Source organism: Barbatula barbatula (genome assembly GCF_947034865.1).
Source record: "Barbatula barbatula genome assembly, chromosome: 9".
Taxonomy (NCBI): domain Eukaryota; kingdom Metazoa; phylum Chordata; class Actinopteri; order Cypriniformes; family Nemacheilidae; genus Barbatula; species Barbatula barbatula.
Window position 1 is genome coordinate 8,058,458 of NC_136772.1, and position 16,747 is coordinate 8,075,204.

The window sequence follows — 16,747 nt, forward strand, 5'->3', positions numbered from 1 at the left end:
CCAACGCTGATGTCAAAGATGATTAAGAAAAAATTCCCAATAACACTGAATGTCAGCAGCAAACCCACAGAACTCCTCTCGAGATATCTTATTACTCTTCTAAACACTCATTAGTTTAATTAGTTTCTGGTTGTGTTTAAATGTAGACCCACGGCTGTTTTTGTTTTACTGCAATTTTGATGTGCATTTGGTGGAAGTGGATTTTGCTGTGCGTCTCTGTTTGTATGTGTCTTTGTATCATCTGTTTCACAGGGGAGGGTGTCATATACATAGAGAAAACTTCCAATTTTATGTTTTATGTCAAACTGCACATCAGTCTGTTCACACCCAAGCAGGGGTATCTTGATTTACTTTTCACGCTGTGAACTTTACCCTGGGTGTTTAGTGGCCTACAGCAATGCTTTGGGATTATGCAGTGTAGAAAATTCCAAAAACGCCTCTGAATTAAATTAAAGGTGCCAAATATTGTCCTTTAATAAAACATTCTCTGACATTGTTGAATACCAAAGCAGAAGAGGCAATTTATTATTAGTTATTAATTCAATAAATGACGACATGGCTACATATTGTGAGCTTACATTTATGGATCTAAACAAACAACAAAGAAACTGGAATTCTTTTGAGATGTGTTGGGCATAAGTTTTGTTGAAGCTTCAGGCGACTACCAAAACACAGCAGGAAAATAGAAACCATTTCCTATCATCAGGCCTCCAACATAGCATACATTTAATGCTCTAGTGTTTTCTTTTTTTTTAAAAGACAACAAACCAACAACAACAATCACTCAGAAGACAAAATAATCTTTCTATCTAAGCAAAGTAGATCAAGGTACAGGTACCGTAGAAAAACAGAGGTAGAAGGATATATGGACAAAGGTACTGTAGGTGCAAATAACATGCAGAATAAAACTGACGGACCTGGCCTGGCCTTTGATTTTTGTCATGGCTTTTTGTGCTTGCTTGTCTACACCACCCTACACCCTTCAGACCATCTACTCTTGACAGTATGATGCACACAAAAATGGAAGCATTATCTTGATCTGGCAAGCTTCAATCTGATTGGCTATCTTTTCGTAGTGTTTAAGTGTTTAAATTCTACAGGTTCATCCAAAAAGCACATTTGAGGAAAAATCACTGGTCTTGCTGGCACCATAGGAGCAAAGTTAAAGAACAGTTCACCCAAAAATGAAAAGTCTCTTCATTTACTTGCCCTCAACTGTATCGATTTCCTTGTTCTGATGAACACGGCGAAAGATATTTGGAAGAATGTTTGTAACCTCCGCCAGTTCTTGGCCACTATTGACTACCATAGTGAGACAAATTGCTTTGTACACTTCTTTTGTTCTGTTGAACACAAAAGAAAATATTTAAAGCAAACTGTTCTGGGGCACTTTATTCCTACTATGGTAGTCAATTGTGAACAAGAACTGTTTAGTTACAAGCATTCTTCCAAATATATTTCTAGTTCAAGCAAACTACATTTATACAGATTTGGAACAACAAGAGTGTGAGTATGACAGAATTGTCATTTTTGGGTAGATTATCCCTTAAAATCAGTGAAATAGCCTGAATTCGGAATTCAGAAACGGCGTTTGCATTTACATGTCAGCCAGATGTACTTACTGTGGCTTAGTTTGGTTTCAAACTGCTTGCATGTGAATCACTATAGTCAGGTTTAGTCGGGATAGATAGGTGCGGCTTCGTAGCACTAACCAAAAACAATGATCCAAGAGGTAGCAGATAAAAAATACACAGAGAAATCAGGCAGAAAGTTAGATGAAAAGAGTAAGTTGTGATATTGGCAACAGTACTTGTAACGTGTTAAACAGCAGCTCTCACAGGAGTCTTCTTGGACAGCACAGAGTGTGCAGAGATGAAGATAAGACTATAGAGACACCACAGACAGCGAGTCTCAAATACAGAGAAAGAAAATGCCAGAAAAGTCGATATTTTCTATTTATTACTATGGAAACTGCCCAAACTGGCTCTTTTAAGAGTCAAAGATCACAGGGTCATTGGCCCTTTTAATCTCAGCGAAGCAAAGGAAATGCCTACTCTGTGTCTGCCCACCATCAATGATAGAGACAGAGAGAGAGAGAGAAATTGAAAGTTAATGAACGGACATCAGCCAAAACAGCGAAAATAACAAAGAGCCAGTTCAAAACCTCATGCCAAAATCAGACATGCATGAGAATCGTGGCATTATGGTTAATCCGACATAACAGTCAACACAGTTTTGTTTTGGATACGAGGACTGATTCGAAACAGGCTCTTTAGTGAGGTTTTGAGATGAGTTAGGAAAGAGATGGAAAGCATTTAAGACAGAGAGATCTGTAGAAAGAGCGTGATGACAATACTCAAGATTCAACAGTGGTTGCCATCATGTTTTCAATCTGTCTTCCGATTGTTTTATCAGTTCCAATGGTTAGGACAATCCCTAGCTTGCATAAACTAAACCAACCAAACAAAAACATAAAAGACGCTTCTTTAAACCATGCAACCAGTTCTGGAAACAATATAAACTTAATGGACGAGGAGATGATTAGAAGTGTAATCCTGTTACCGACACAGCATCCAGAAATCGCCTCTCATCACACGCCTTCTTTGCACCACTCAAACAGGCTGTCAGAAGACCAGAAGCCCACATTTATCTGCAACTGAAGGTGTGGTAGTGAGGATTTAAAGTAGGAACTCTGTGTTTGTGCTTGGAGAATCTCTCCGTCTGCTTTAATTCGCAGGAAGAGGACAGTTTTGCTGATGGCCCAAACTCGACGTGATCCCTGTAATTCTTCCAAAGAGAAATTTTAGCGAGACCACGCCAGGCTGTTCACAAAATAAGAAGCAAGAACATGTTAAGTAGACCTCGGCTGACACAGACGTGACCACACCCCAGACTACAAACCCACTTTCTGCATGTCAATGCACACTGAGGTGGATTGTCTCAGGCCCACCGGTTGCCATGGTAGCCCAAATGCACGGCTGTGATTTCCATGGCGAGTTGGAATGAAGTCATCGCAATCCACCATCCAAATTCCCTTTCTTGCTGAACTGTCCTTTTAATTCTTAAAGGAAAAGTTCACCTCAAAATCGAATGTGGTCAGTAAAAAATAACTCAATTTTGATTTTGAGGTTAACTTTTCAACTTGTACAAAGACTGTAGGCACAAAATCAGCTTTATTCAAGTATGAAACAACTTTTATCAGATTTTCATTGGCATAGTTTATCATTCCCTTAAAACATACAGATTTTCTGTCTTGATGTCTTGTTTACATCAAGATGGTCTATCCAATAGGATAAAGCTAAATAAAGTTTAAGTTTAGATTGGTTACAACAGATTAGACTCATTACTCTGACTACATTTACAGCTCTTTTTAAACAGTGTTAATCTAATATTGCCCAATGCCCATCCCAGGATGGCACTCATACCAGTGATGGCACAACAGATCACACATTTTATAAGACAATTTAAAATATTTGTCTCCTATTCGCTTCTTGGCTTTAGCCGTGCCCAGCGTGGCTGTCAGATGGGAAACCTCTTTGACAACAGAATTGCATAAATTAACTTAATTTAAGATGCAACTTCACAGGACAACATGAACAACCTACAGATATATATTCATCAAAAGAGAGTGTATGTAAATGTGTGTCGGAATGTGTCTGACTTTACCCAGAAACATTCAACACTACACAAACATCTCTTACAACCAAAGGCCACATCGCGCTGGGCTGTGGTGTACCGGGTGCAGTTCTAATTTGACACGCAGAGCTCCACCCTGAGGTACACCATGCACTCCAGTGACAAGCCCAAATCTACCATACCAACCATCCATTTTAACACCACCTTATTCAGCTAGCTGATATTTTCACACTATCATAATATCTGTTATACTGTACTTCCTGTCACCGCCCAAGCCTGCACTACTTTCCCCAAGTCACCACTGCTCTCTGTGAAATGTACAGTGTCTATGTCATACTTTGCCATTGTATTGTAAGTACATCCGTAATCCACCCTATACTGTCCTTGCCTGTTATGATCCCAGTTTTATTTTGTCCTCAATGTACACTTTCTGAACTAAGTAGGTGATCATTAGTAAGTAAATGTGTTCAGCAGACAAACCAAACATCAGCTGCGGGTTGGGTGTTACGAAACAGGAAGTTATAGGCAGACACCCCCCTCTCTGCAATCTCCCATCTTCACCTTTGCTTTCAATTTCACCTTTGAATTCTCTGCTTCAACTTCTCTGCACTCCATCAGTCTCGTAACCAAGGGATGATAACCGTGAAATGTTCCTTCAACAAAAGCATTAGCATCTGAAAGGTTGAGAAATGATGTTCTAAACTGTACAGTAAAAAACGTTTAACCAAAGCATTCTGTCATTTAATTTGCATTTATTCACAAGTCTTGAGAGCTGCTAAACAAGGCTAATTTTGCCGTCCGGTTATAGGCTGGCACAGAAAAGCAAGTTAAGAAAAGGAAAATGTTACGAATAAATTATGTTAATGAGACAAAAGTCGTAAGGATAAATGCAGGCAGGCCTTAGGTACTAGGAAGCAGAGGCACTATCTCTGAAATACACACAGGAAGAGGGCTATGAAAATGTCAAAATTTGCATCTGCTCAAAAAGGAATGTGTGTACTTCCCCTGACACACAGAAAGCCATAAAATATCTTTAGTGTTGGCCACTAAGTGGAGCCTCTATATTATAATTGCAGATTCATAGACCATAAAGATATAAACCAACATAACACAAATATTGGGGGAGTTAATTAATGTGGTTAATTGTAAAAAATACGCAATTAATGAATGGGTCCCACATGAACTACACTGTTTTTAATCTGTTTTTTGTAGGTCGATCTGAATAATATAGAGTTATGTTCAATACAACAAACAATATATAGACAATCTTAGCAGCAACAACATAAACAAACGTCATGTGGCCCAAACTTAACTTCCGGTAGACCTCCACAAAGAATCTATAACTTTTGAATAGCCTTAATGTAGTTTGATACAATTAATAAAGAATCAAATACAAATTATTGTCTAATATCTATTCAATGTTTGGCTTGTCTGCCGCAAAAATCTGTCAATTATCCTCATTTTGGGGCTTTTAGCAAAAACGTTGATTTTAAATTGATGTTCCCCTTCAGTCGGTCTCTCGACGTTGTGAGAGACTGACTGGGTTTGATCTTGAGAACCTACCTTCTCCGAGATAATTAATTAATAAAACGCCAATGGGCTTGGCGAATGGCACGCGCACGCCAGTCTCCGCCCCGTGCATACGGGTATAAAGGAAGATGGCGGCGGTCATTCACTCATCCTTTGTTCTTCGGAACCTGTGTGTTTGCTGATGCTACACGCGATACTCGACTTCGAGAAAAACCTGCTGGATTTATGACGCGGAGCAGCGGACTTCTCCTTTCGGTGGACTTCCCCTGGGCGTTTCGGCAGAAGGCTACAGACCTTAAGAGGTAAGTCCCTCCGGCTACGAGCATGTTTCGTAGCTGTATCCTTGGGTGCGACAGACTCATCCCGGAGTCTGACGGCCATGATTCCTGTGTCACTTGCTTGGGGCTCAAGCATGCTGAGGCAGGTTTTCACTGATGCAATGTCCCGTGTGTGCGGACATAGCAATCAGGGTGTTGCGGTCACGGTTGGCTACGTTCTTTCGAGCGCTGCCACCACCCCGTCTGTTTCCCAGGCGTGTTCAGCTGCCGTTTCGGCGAGGTTGACCGCTTTGGCGAGCGGCGGGGGTGATTTAGGGACGCGATAGATGTCGCTCCGTCAGCTTCACGCTCGCGGACAATCTATACCTCTTCACGCTCACCTGGTTCGTCCCCTACGAGCGGCAGACGGCCGTCTCATAGTGGTAAGACTTCGCACACGGATGATGACGCTATCTCTGTCGCTGCGTCGGACAGCTGCCTGCTGGCATCGGATGCGGAAGAGAGCTCCGGAGGAGACTCGGGCTAAGATGTCGGCCATGCTTTCCCGGGCAGCCGCGTGCATCGGGTTGCAGGGTGTAACAACATCCTCGCCGGAACGCTCGCGGCTAGATGCGCGGTTTCGGGGGCGTGGTCAAAAGCCACGCCCCGCTCCGTTACCATTTTTCCCGGAGGTGCATGACGAGCTCGCCAAGTCCTGGAATGCGCTCCTTTTGGCGCGTTTCAGGCCGGAGGGCTCTGTGGCTGTGACTTCCCTGGTTGGTGGGGCGGCTAGAGTCTATGTTGACGTTCCCCGCGTGGAGCGTGCAGTCGCGGGCCACTTGTGCCCGCAGACAGCTGCCACTGGGGGGGGCTCGACCTAGACTCCCATCCAGAGCACGTAAGCTCTTCGACACTCGTCGAAGACTTGCAGTGCTGCTGGATGAACCGCCTCCGCTCTCCACGCCATGGCGGTCCTCCGGGTTTTTCAGGTAAGTCCTGAAGGATTTGGACGACGGGAAGTTCGACCCAACTCGTATGAGAGCTACGTACTGCCACAGACCTCGCGCTACGAGCGACGAAGGCCACGGCACGTGCACTGGGTCGGTCGATGTCCACAATGGTGGTCCAAGAGAGGCATCTGTGGCTTAGTCTTGCGCAGGTGAGCGGCGCCCAGAACGTCGGTTCTGGATGCGCCCATCTCGCAAGCAGGGCTGCTTGGTGATACCGTGGAGGACGGCAGTTCTCCGCGGTCTGGCAGACTGAGGCGATCGAACAGATCCTGCCACGCGGCAACGTGCCCGCCAACAGGTCGGCATGGTCTCGGGCACAGTCTGGTTCCCAGCAGCCCTGCCCTCCCGCGGCGGCCCTCCGGTTAAGGAACCTCCCAGAGGACGACCCACCAGAGGTGGACCCCCGCAGAAGAGGGCATCTGTTCCCCGTCAGCAGCCCGCCAAGAGGCTCTTTAAAGCGGCCCTGACGGGACGAACCAGGGGGAGATTTTACTGGGCCCGAATCCCGGCCTTTCCAATGCCGGATCGGAAAAGGACGCTGCCTGCCGCGTTCCATCGAGTCTGGGCCCTTTTCAGGGTCCGGAGCCCACATACACTCAAAGAGACAAATCTCCCCTGGGTTTTCCTCCACAACACTCTCGTCCAGACGGTGTATGGGATGGATCGGGCCGCCGACCGCAATCTCCTCCGGACATTGCGTTGGGCCGCCTGAAGCAGGTAAACATACAGAGCCGTCAACCTCCCTGGGGGTCCCCCCTGTGCGAGGTGACCGTACTGTCAGCCACCGAACCAGCCTCCCCCGGCACGGTGAGGCAGATTGTCCCTCTGGTCCCGTTGTCACGGTTCTTGGGCGCTTGGTAGCGCACCAGCCCGTCACACTGGATAGAGAGGACGGTCCGTCTCGGTTACTCGATCCAATTCGCCAGGCGCCCCCCCCAAGTTTCGTGGCATTCTGTACACCTCGGGGCGAGGAGAGAATGCTTCCGTACTTCGGCAGGAGGTCGCCGCCCTTCTGGCGAAGGGTGCGGTCGAACCCGTCCCTATAACCGAGATGTCGTCCGAGTTTTACAGCCAGTACTTCATCGTGCCCAAAAAAAGGGCGGGGGGCTGCGGCCCATTTTTGGATCTGCGGCACCTGAACAAGCACCTGCACAAGCTGCCGTTCAGAGTGCTGACGCAGAGGCGCATCCTGGGCTCGGTACGTCACCAGGATTGGTTCGTGGCAATCGACCTGAAGGACGCGTACTTTCACGTCTCTATTCTCCCCCGACACCGGCCGTTCCTACGGTTCGCGTTCGAGGGAAGGGCGAATCAGTACAGGGTCCTGCCATTCGGGCTGGCCCTGTCTCCACGGGTTTTTTCCAAGCTAGTGGAGGCTGCCTTAGCTCCTGGCAGGGAGCAAGGCGTGCGAGTGCTAAACTATCTTGACGACTGGCTTGTCTTGGCACACTCGCGAGATGTGTTGTGCACGCACAGGGACCTTGTGCTTCGGCACCTAGACCGTCTAGGCCTCCGGGTCAACCAGGAGAAGAGCAAGCTCTCCCCCGCGCAGAGCACCTCTTACCTCGGTATGGAACTAGACTCTGTCCGTATGTCAGCACGTCTCACCAACGAGCGTGCACAGTCAGTGCTGCGTTGTCTGAGGTTGATCAGTCAGAATCCCTCGACGCCGCTGAAGAATTTTCAGAGGCTCCTGGGGCACATGCCGTCCTCGACGGGGGTAATCCCTCTCGGGTTGATGCACATGCGGCCGCTTCAGCACTGGCTACAGAGTCGGGTTCCCTGGATGGCGTGGCACGCCGGCACCAGGCGGATTACGGTAACGCCTCAGTGCCTTCGCACTCTCTTACCCTGGTCAGACTTGACCTTTTCTCCGAGCGGGGGTCCCGCTCGGACAGGTTTCGAGGCGTGTCGTGGGAACGACAGACGCCTCCCTGCAAGGGTGGGGTGCGGTGTGCAAGTGGGCACGCAGTATCGGGTCGGTGGACAGGTCCCCGACTGCGTGGGCATATCAACTGCCTAGAGTTGTTGGCAGTCCTTCTGGCACTGAGGAGGCTCCAGCCCCTCGTGCAGGACAAACACGTGCTAGTCCGGTTGGACAGCACGACTGCCGTAGCGTACATCAATCGCAAGGCGGCATACGCTCACCGCAGTTATCACAACTCGCCCGACGCCTCCTCCTTGGGAGTCAGCAGGTGAATCCCTGCGGGCCACGTTTCTTCTGGGCAACCTGTACCAGACAGCCGATGCGCTCTCTCGACAGTGTACTCCCCACGGAGAGTGGCGACTCCATCCCCGTGCAGCCGGCTCATGTGGGAAGCGGTTCGGCAGGCACAGGTGGACCTGTTGCCTCCCCGGACTCCACCCATTACCCGCTATGGTATTCCCAGACCGAGGGTCCCCTCGGCACGGATGCCCTAGCACACAGCTGGCCGCGGGACAAGCGGAAGTACGCCTTCCCCCCCAGTGAGCCTCCTTGCACAGGTCCTGTGCAAGGTCAGAGAAAGGGGCATCAGGTTCTGGTGAGTGGTGCCATACTGGCCCAACCAGACCTGGCTCTCGGATCTGGTAGATCTGACGACAGCCCCCCTGGCCCATTCCCCTGACGAAGGACCTTCCGTTGCAGGGGAAGGGCACGTTGTGGCACCCCAACGCAGGCCTCTGGAACCTCCATGCCTGGCCCCTGGACGGGACGAGGGCTTGCCCGTTAGCGGTCCGGGAGACTGTCTTACAGGCTAGAGCCCCGCCTCTAGGCGGTCATACGCTTATAAGTGGCGCCAATTGTCCTGGTGTTCTCCCCGGGAGGAGAACCCGCGGAGTTGCCTGATCGGATCAGTGCTGACCCGCAGGTAAGTATCCCCGTCAGCACAACCTGGTCACCAGGTTCCTCAGGAGCGCGAGAAGGGTGTGTCCACCCTGGCCGCGCTCCGTACCCTCTTGGGACCCTAATGGGGTCCTACAGGGCCTTGGTACGGCCCTGGTGAGCCCCTAAGTATTGCCTATCTTCCTCAGTCGGATGAAAGATGCACTCTTTGTGGCGCTCACCTCCATCAAGAGGGTGGGGGACCTACAGGCATTCTCTGTGTCCCAAAGGTGCCTGGAACTCGGGATCGGTAATTCTCACGTGGTCCTGAGATCCTATCCCGACAACGAGCCCAAGCTTCCCACTACTCCCTTCCGGGACCAGGTGGTGAACCTGCAGGCGCTCCCCTCCGGAGAGGAAGACCCAACCTTTCTATGTGTTGTGTCCAGTACGCGCGCTGCGCCTCGGTCTGGACCGCACACAGAGCCTCAGAAGCTCTGAGCAGCTCTTTGTCTGTTCTGGGAGACGGCACCCGGGGGGGGCTGTCTCCAAACAGAAGTGGCGCACTGGGTACCAATCCCAGGATCGCCGTGCCCGCTGGCAGTGAGAGCCCACTCCACTCGTGGGCACTGGCACAGGGCGCCTCTCTGGCAGACATTGTAGAACTGCGGGTTGGGCTACGCCCAGTACCTTCACGAGATTTTACAATCTCCACGTGGAACCAGTTGCAGCACATCCCTTAAACGCCTCCAACGTTTAGGGTGGGCTCCTGGTTTGGGCGTACGCCTGCGAAAGCGCCTTCTCCCCTCACCAGGTGAGACTAGTGCGCTATTGTAGCCTACCTACTTTCCCCTCTCGGGCGAAGTATAGGCATTCCATCCATCACTAAGCATTGCACTTGGTAACAGACTGGGCGGAGCCGTCTGTTAGAACCAGGTCCGTTACAGGTAGAGTCATCCCTGCTCAGGCAGACCCCTGTATTAGGACTAGTGCCCCATACGTAGTGACTCCCCTTTGGGTCGTCCCGTGTGTTGAATTCCTCACTCAGGATTTCCCGATTGGTGAATCTGTGACCTCCCCGCCGGTGGTAATCCCACCTGGATTGTCCCCCTATTCGGGCTAACACCGTTCCGCATGTTGTTCTCCCCGCCGGGGAGACCATGTCATGTCTCCACATGTACCTCCCCTCCGGGTAGGATGTGGCCTCCGTAGCACACTCTTCTAAGAGGAGAGCAGTGTTTCCCCAGTGTTCGGCTCCGGACAGCTCCTCGCTACTAGAGGCGTACGCCACTGTCCGTGAGGCCGTCAGTAGAGGCTTCTCGGTATGACCAATACTATATGACTGGAAGATTACGTCTCGCGGTAGCACTCTGGGACTCGCTAGCCCAGTCAGGGTCGCTCCGCTAGAGGTCGTGATATCGGTGCAAGCGCTGTGGCGTTTAAGATTGATCCCCAGTCAGTCTCTCACAACGTCGAGAGACCGACTGAAGGGGAACGTCTCGGTTACGTCTGTAACCTCGGTTCCCTGATGGAGGGAACGAGACGTTGTGACTTCATGCCACAACGCTGCACCGAATCACTGCAGTGAACGGGAGTGCCCTCTCAGGTTCCTCAGTACAAAGGGTGAGTGAATGACCGCCGCCATCTTCCTTTATACCCGTATGCACGGGGCGGAGACTGGCGTGCGCGTGCCATTCGCCAAGCCCATTGGCGTTTTATTAATTAATTATCTCGGAGAAGGTAGGTTCTCAAGATCAAACCCAGTCAGTCTCTCACAACGTCTCGTTCCCTCCATCAGGGAACCGAGGTTACAGACGTAACCGAGACGTTAGTTCTATACATGAAGTAGCATATCATATCAAATTAGATACCAATTAACTTATTCAAAACGTGAAAAATAAACATACACACACAACATGACCCATCATCACAAGCAAGACCCCAGTGCGTGTATCTCAGGATAACATCACTCAGCGGACTGCGGCACCAGTAGCTGGTTGACACTAGAGGACAGAGACCTCAGTCTGCCTTCAGAACACCGACAAACACACACAGATACTCACGCAACAACAAAGCCAGTCACACACTCGGTGTTATAGCATCTCCATTATCTTTGTTCTTGACCAGAAGCCAGACACTTTCTAAACAATCGCTGTCCAGAACAGAGCACAGCGCTGCAGAATAGCGTTTACTTTTAGAGAGACAGTTTGAAGTATGGCAAAAGACTAATTCAGCAAACATTACTGTTTAATGGATCAAAGAAGGGTGGCCTAAGGGTTTTCCCCATTGCAGTGTTTAATCTTACGATAAAAATCTGATGCTTCAATTCTGCTTTGACAGAAATTACATGCGTTGATTGAGGTTTGTTATTTTTCGACATGAAACGTAAACAAATTAGTGAGACAAACCCAAGTGAACTATTCAATTTCTAGAACTCCCTACCACACAAACAACACTCTGGGTGGTAGACTCATGTTTAAATTAATTCCAATAAAGTTTGCCAATGTATTTTTCAACATTAAAAGACGTAACACGCATAATGTGTTCTTTGTTATTTTTATATATTTTTATTTTATAGCTGTAGATTTTGATTTAAAAAAGCAGGGTTTCAAACTATTAATCATGATCATTCACATCCAAATAAAAAAGGTTTACTGTGCATATTCATTTAGTATTTATAAAAACATACACATACATGCATATACTTAAGAAAAAGACTAAATCCAAAAATATACATATACATATATACATAATATTAAATACAATTATAGGTATATTTAAATGTGTAAATAAATATATGTATATGTTTCCTAAATATCTATACGTGTTTGTATTTATAAATACAATGCACACTACACTTATCACATCAACTAAGATGCCCTTTTTTGCGACACATGGAAGTGCACCTACACTAACGTACAATGCTGTTTCCCTATTCAGCTGACTAGGAGCAGAACTATTGTGTCTTTTAGCAAAAGAGTGCCAGGAGGGGACAGAGAATGCAAAAGATAAATGGGAGAAAGGGAGTAAAAAGAGGGACAAAAAATGTCAGAGCAGAAAGAACAGGAAATGAGAGACTATCATGAATTACAGCAAATAAGGGGAAATGAGAGGGAGAGATTTTGTGGAACACTGTATTGGACATAGAACACCGAGCGGAGGTCACACAGCACTGATTAAATTGGAAGTGCTCATGCGGCCGAAAAAACAAGTGAACTGCGGCAAGATGATCTCCGGGACTGTGTACATGGGCTTCCCCAATTTGTTATTCTCAGATATTCACAACCAACAGATTCACTGACAAATCTACAGGAGATTCTTATAGTTTCCCATGATAATCACAGAAAGATGGCTGTTGGATTGTCTACGGATCACCAAACTAATAATCTGAGACCTATTTTATCAGGCCAAGAGAAATACAGCATCTTGCACCGTGGTCACCACCTTACCAAGGACGGTAGGAACAAATCAATAGATTTTTACAATCACTTCTGTGCAGAGTATGAAATATCATTCTTACAACACTTCATTTTACATGCAGTGCACTGCGGTGACGTTTATTCAGAAAGCCTCTCTATGTCAAGGTCAGGAGGACAGTACAGTACAGTACAGTACAGTACATCTGCCAGGGAGAGTTTAGGTCATTGTCGATTCAAGGATGCTGCATATTCAACTCTATTGGCACTTTACACTTTTGTACTCTCGTGCATGCACTGATGCATACTAGATGATCTACCGATAAAAGACAAGCAACACGTTTTACCGGCTGTATATATGGGGTGAGTTCAGTGGGAGGGTTCAGTTCTCCAACAAAAAACAACAATGATGCATTGGCTAAGCGAAGGGAACATTACTCACATTCTGGATCTGAAACAAACAGAACCAAGAACTCAGACTGGGTCACATGAATGCTGCTCACCGCTCCATTGACGGTGCCTGTCACTGACATCACCATCATCTTTGCCATCTGTCAATTACCCAGTGCCACTTCCTGCTCACTGAGCTAAGCCCGCTTTTATGAAACAATACCAGCTTCAGGAAACCATTTTAGAACGATCTCATACAGTTTGCACATCCCAGAAAGATCTCATACGGTTCGTACCATGACTACTGCATGCCATCAGAGCTACAATATGATGTTCACTGCCGGTTAAAGAAGCCATGGAAAGTTGGCATTTTGTTTTATATTGTTGAAGTTTATATACATCAATACACGTACAGCAGCCAGCTCCCAGATGCCACGTCCCTATGGGCCTCTCAGATAGAGATAGTCAGAGAGGCTCTGGAACATTGACCCCACTGACCTGACTGGTAACCTGTCCTTGCCAAAACCCAAGCAATAAAAAACTAAACATAATTGGCTGACCTTCACTTCAAAGAGTTACAGTTTTTGCTGTCTTACTCCATAACACTGGATCAATGATTATCTATAGCAGGGTTACCAAATATACACTTTAGGACCCACCTATACAGTTATAATCTTTCTCAAGACCAGCCAAAATATTTTAAATTTGAAATATAGGGGAAACAATAAACATTATTTTATCTTCCTGGTCATTGTATGAATAAAATGCTAGTTTAATTGCATTTGCATTTAATTGCATCGCTTATTGCTCCCCGAACTCTTTGTACGTCGCTTTGGATAAAAGCGTCTGCTAAATAACTAAATGTAAATGTAATTGCGATACCAAAACACAAAGGATAATGTCATTGCAAGTCAATCATTGAACAAACATTTTTGTTTTTGGGGTGTATATAATTCCCCACAGCGCAGCCCAGCTTATCCCACTGTCCAACCTATTTAAAATGCCTGATCTGTTAGAATTATTAACTCATGGACCCATGTAAACGGAATCCATGTCAACAGAATTGTTTCAAATGAACCCTTAGGTCGGTGGCCTTACAATTTAAATAATTACTTTCTGGAAAATGGCCCCTGGCTCTTTTCTTTTCACCGTGTTTGTGCTATAAAGGAGATCAATTGACTACGATTAGGTTACCTGATACCTGATGACTAGTAATCATTAACTTCAATCATTTTGCCAATTACATAATTTGGCAATATTATTGAAGATAATGATTACTAGTCATCAGATAAAAGTTGAAGGCATTATCTCCGGGTTATGATAGAAACCTACCATGTAAAACCATTACCAGTTAGAACAGATAAACTTAAGACACTGTGAAGGTGTGATTGTTTGATCATTTTGTCAAACCCCCAAACTATGCCATTGTGCATGTCTTGCTTTTGGGCTCCAGCTGTTAGCCTCCATACCAGCCTACATTTCCAATCGGTCCATCTGGTTTTGCACCTTTGGAAGTTTAGTCATACATAACTCATACATGCATATGATATGAAATGTACATTTCTGAGCAATTGTATAATTCATTTAATAAGTATCAAGGAAGGTTAGAATCCTGTTATCTTAATAGTCATGATGCTATATAGTCTAATGGTTAATAGTTTAACACTTAAGGGAAGGAAGATGAAACTGTAATAAATGAACAAGTAAGCCACAATCTAAATGCATGGCCTAATTTTAGTTTTATGTTCTACAGACAGTGTCGAGTAAGATTATTAACTTGACAACTTGAATACAGATGTATTCCAAGTGCGAAAACCCAACATTTGCTGCCGTTACCTTAATGATGCTGCTCCGCCTCGGTGCTGCTTTCACCGACTCCAGGATAGCCGACTCATCGCGCTCCAACAGCGGCATGACTCCACTCCGCCTGCCTGATCGAAGTGCTCTCGGTGGGATGAAGTCCGGGGCTCCATCGCCGCTCACCCCGTCTTCATAAGAGTCCGACATCTCCGGGGTTAGTTGATTTCGAGGTCAAGCTAAATTTACTGTAATAAAAGTGTACGAATTGGATGCATGTATAACCCAAGAACAGCCACCTCTAACTCTTCTCACGCGTTCTTGGATAGCTCCGGTGGTCCAACTGAACCTAAAAGCGCGTTCCGTTTGTCACGTAGAGAATAAATATCGTTCCGTTAGAGGAGTCTTTGTCGTCCATTCTAAAGCCGCCGATCAAACCCCTTGAATGTACAGATATCAAAAGAACGAGTAACGAGCTCATGAATCATTCTCTTGCGCAAGAGGACACTTGCATCACCGCGCAACAAGTTAACAAGCTCCGCCGGCTCTTATACTTCTGCATTGATCCGGTGTGCATCAAAGCCGCTTTGACATGTGCAAAAACGCACATTTGTTTACTGAGATGCGAGAGAGCACAGGGACTGTGGGTCACCAAATACTACTATAACAACCGAAATGTGCGTATTCAGTTCCCAAGCATTAATATATTGATCTGTATCAGCATGATGGAAAAGATAGGTCGGAATATTGGTTGTAGATGTTGCTCACCTCATCTCACAAGTGTGTTGGTTTGGAAACTCGGCTTGGTTTGTCAAGAAAAGCAAGAGAAACGCCACAGACACTGGCACCACCTCTTAGAGCCGATAAGCCCTCCCCCGTGTACTTGAGCTCTTGATGGACGTGATTCCTGACCAATCGGATGCTCTCATGGTGAATACATTCTAATCACTCGAGTTTCAAAGAGGAGGAGCCAGGCGAATGGAGACTCAGGAATGTTACTCATTTGAGTTCACCAGATGTTTGGAGGGAAAAAATCTCGGGGTATCGCTTTTCCGTGTTGTGTAGGACAGACAAAATGGGGATACGAATATAATAATGACAACATTTGTGGGATTTGTGTTTTTTTGAGGTGCCCAAAAACTGCACAGGCTACACTCGGCCTACTATTTTGAACACATCAATGAAATGTTTAATAGCTTTAAACAACATTCAATTCAATGAAAATCTCAAAAGATTAGCTTGAACTAAGATTGTTATTTTGGTTAGTAAATCTGACAATGGGAAATAAAACCAAAAACTATAGTTTCCACAGTTAAACCGTGCAAAAACTGTAATTTTACAGCATTCTTCTGTGAGATGTTTTTATGGAATTTTGTGTATTTTTGAAATACGATCAAATGGATAGAATTACAGAAAATGGGGAAAACTATTTAAAATATATATTTATATCCTCTAATTTAACAGAAACACATATTTTGCGGTATATTTCTGTTTTTCCAGTTTACAGAAAATGTCTGGGTTCTTTACGGAATTGTGAAGCTATGACTGTCCTGACAAATAAAGTTTCTTCAGATGAAATGTCTTTTGAAGATCTTTATTGCAGCTATTGCATCCCATTGTAAGATGTTGGTTATTTTTGTGAGACAGCAAGCAAAACTGACATCTCATGTGCGATCTGGATTGCCCTGTCGTCTACATGCCTGAAGTTTGTGGCATGCAAAAACATTTTGTTAAAGTCTCGTAGAAATGCAGAGTAATAGAAGATTGTGAAAAGCTTTTCATGAGGCCACTCATGCAGTTGCTCTAGTTAGAGTCCCTCTGTGAAATATAGACAGAACCTGAGGGTCATTAACGCTGCACTTATAACTCTAACACCTCTTTGCAGATTTTCCCCTCAAGGTCATGTTG

At 46.2% G+C, this 16,747-nt stretch overlaps 1 protein-coding gene across 2 annotated transcripts in view; it reads right to left on the bottom strand.

Annotated features, from left to right (window-relative positions):
• plcl1 (phospholipase C like 1) overlaps window positions 1-15,739 on the bottom strand; it is a 51,184-nt gene extending 35,445 nt beyond the window's left edge. The window contains exons 1-2 of one of the 2 annotated variants that reach the window (XM_079464546.1): window positions 15,608-15,649; window positions 14,879-15,087 (exon numbers count right to left, since the gene is read on the bottom strand). In XM_079464546.1, the coding sequence (XP_079320672.1) occupies window positions 14,879-15,049 (171 nt within the window). In that variant the 5' untranslated portion in view covers window positions 15,050-15,087; window positions 15,608-15,649. Of the gene's footprint in view, window positions 1-14,878 lie in introns of both variants that reach the window. The other variant, XM_079464545.1, reaches the window with a different exon arrangement.
• Between the last annotated feature and the right edge of the window lie 1,008 nt (window positions 15,740-16,747).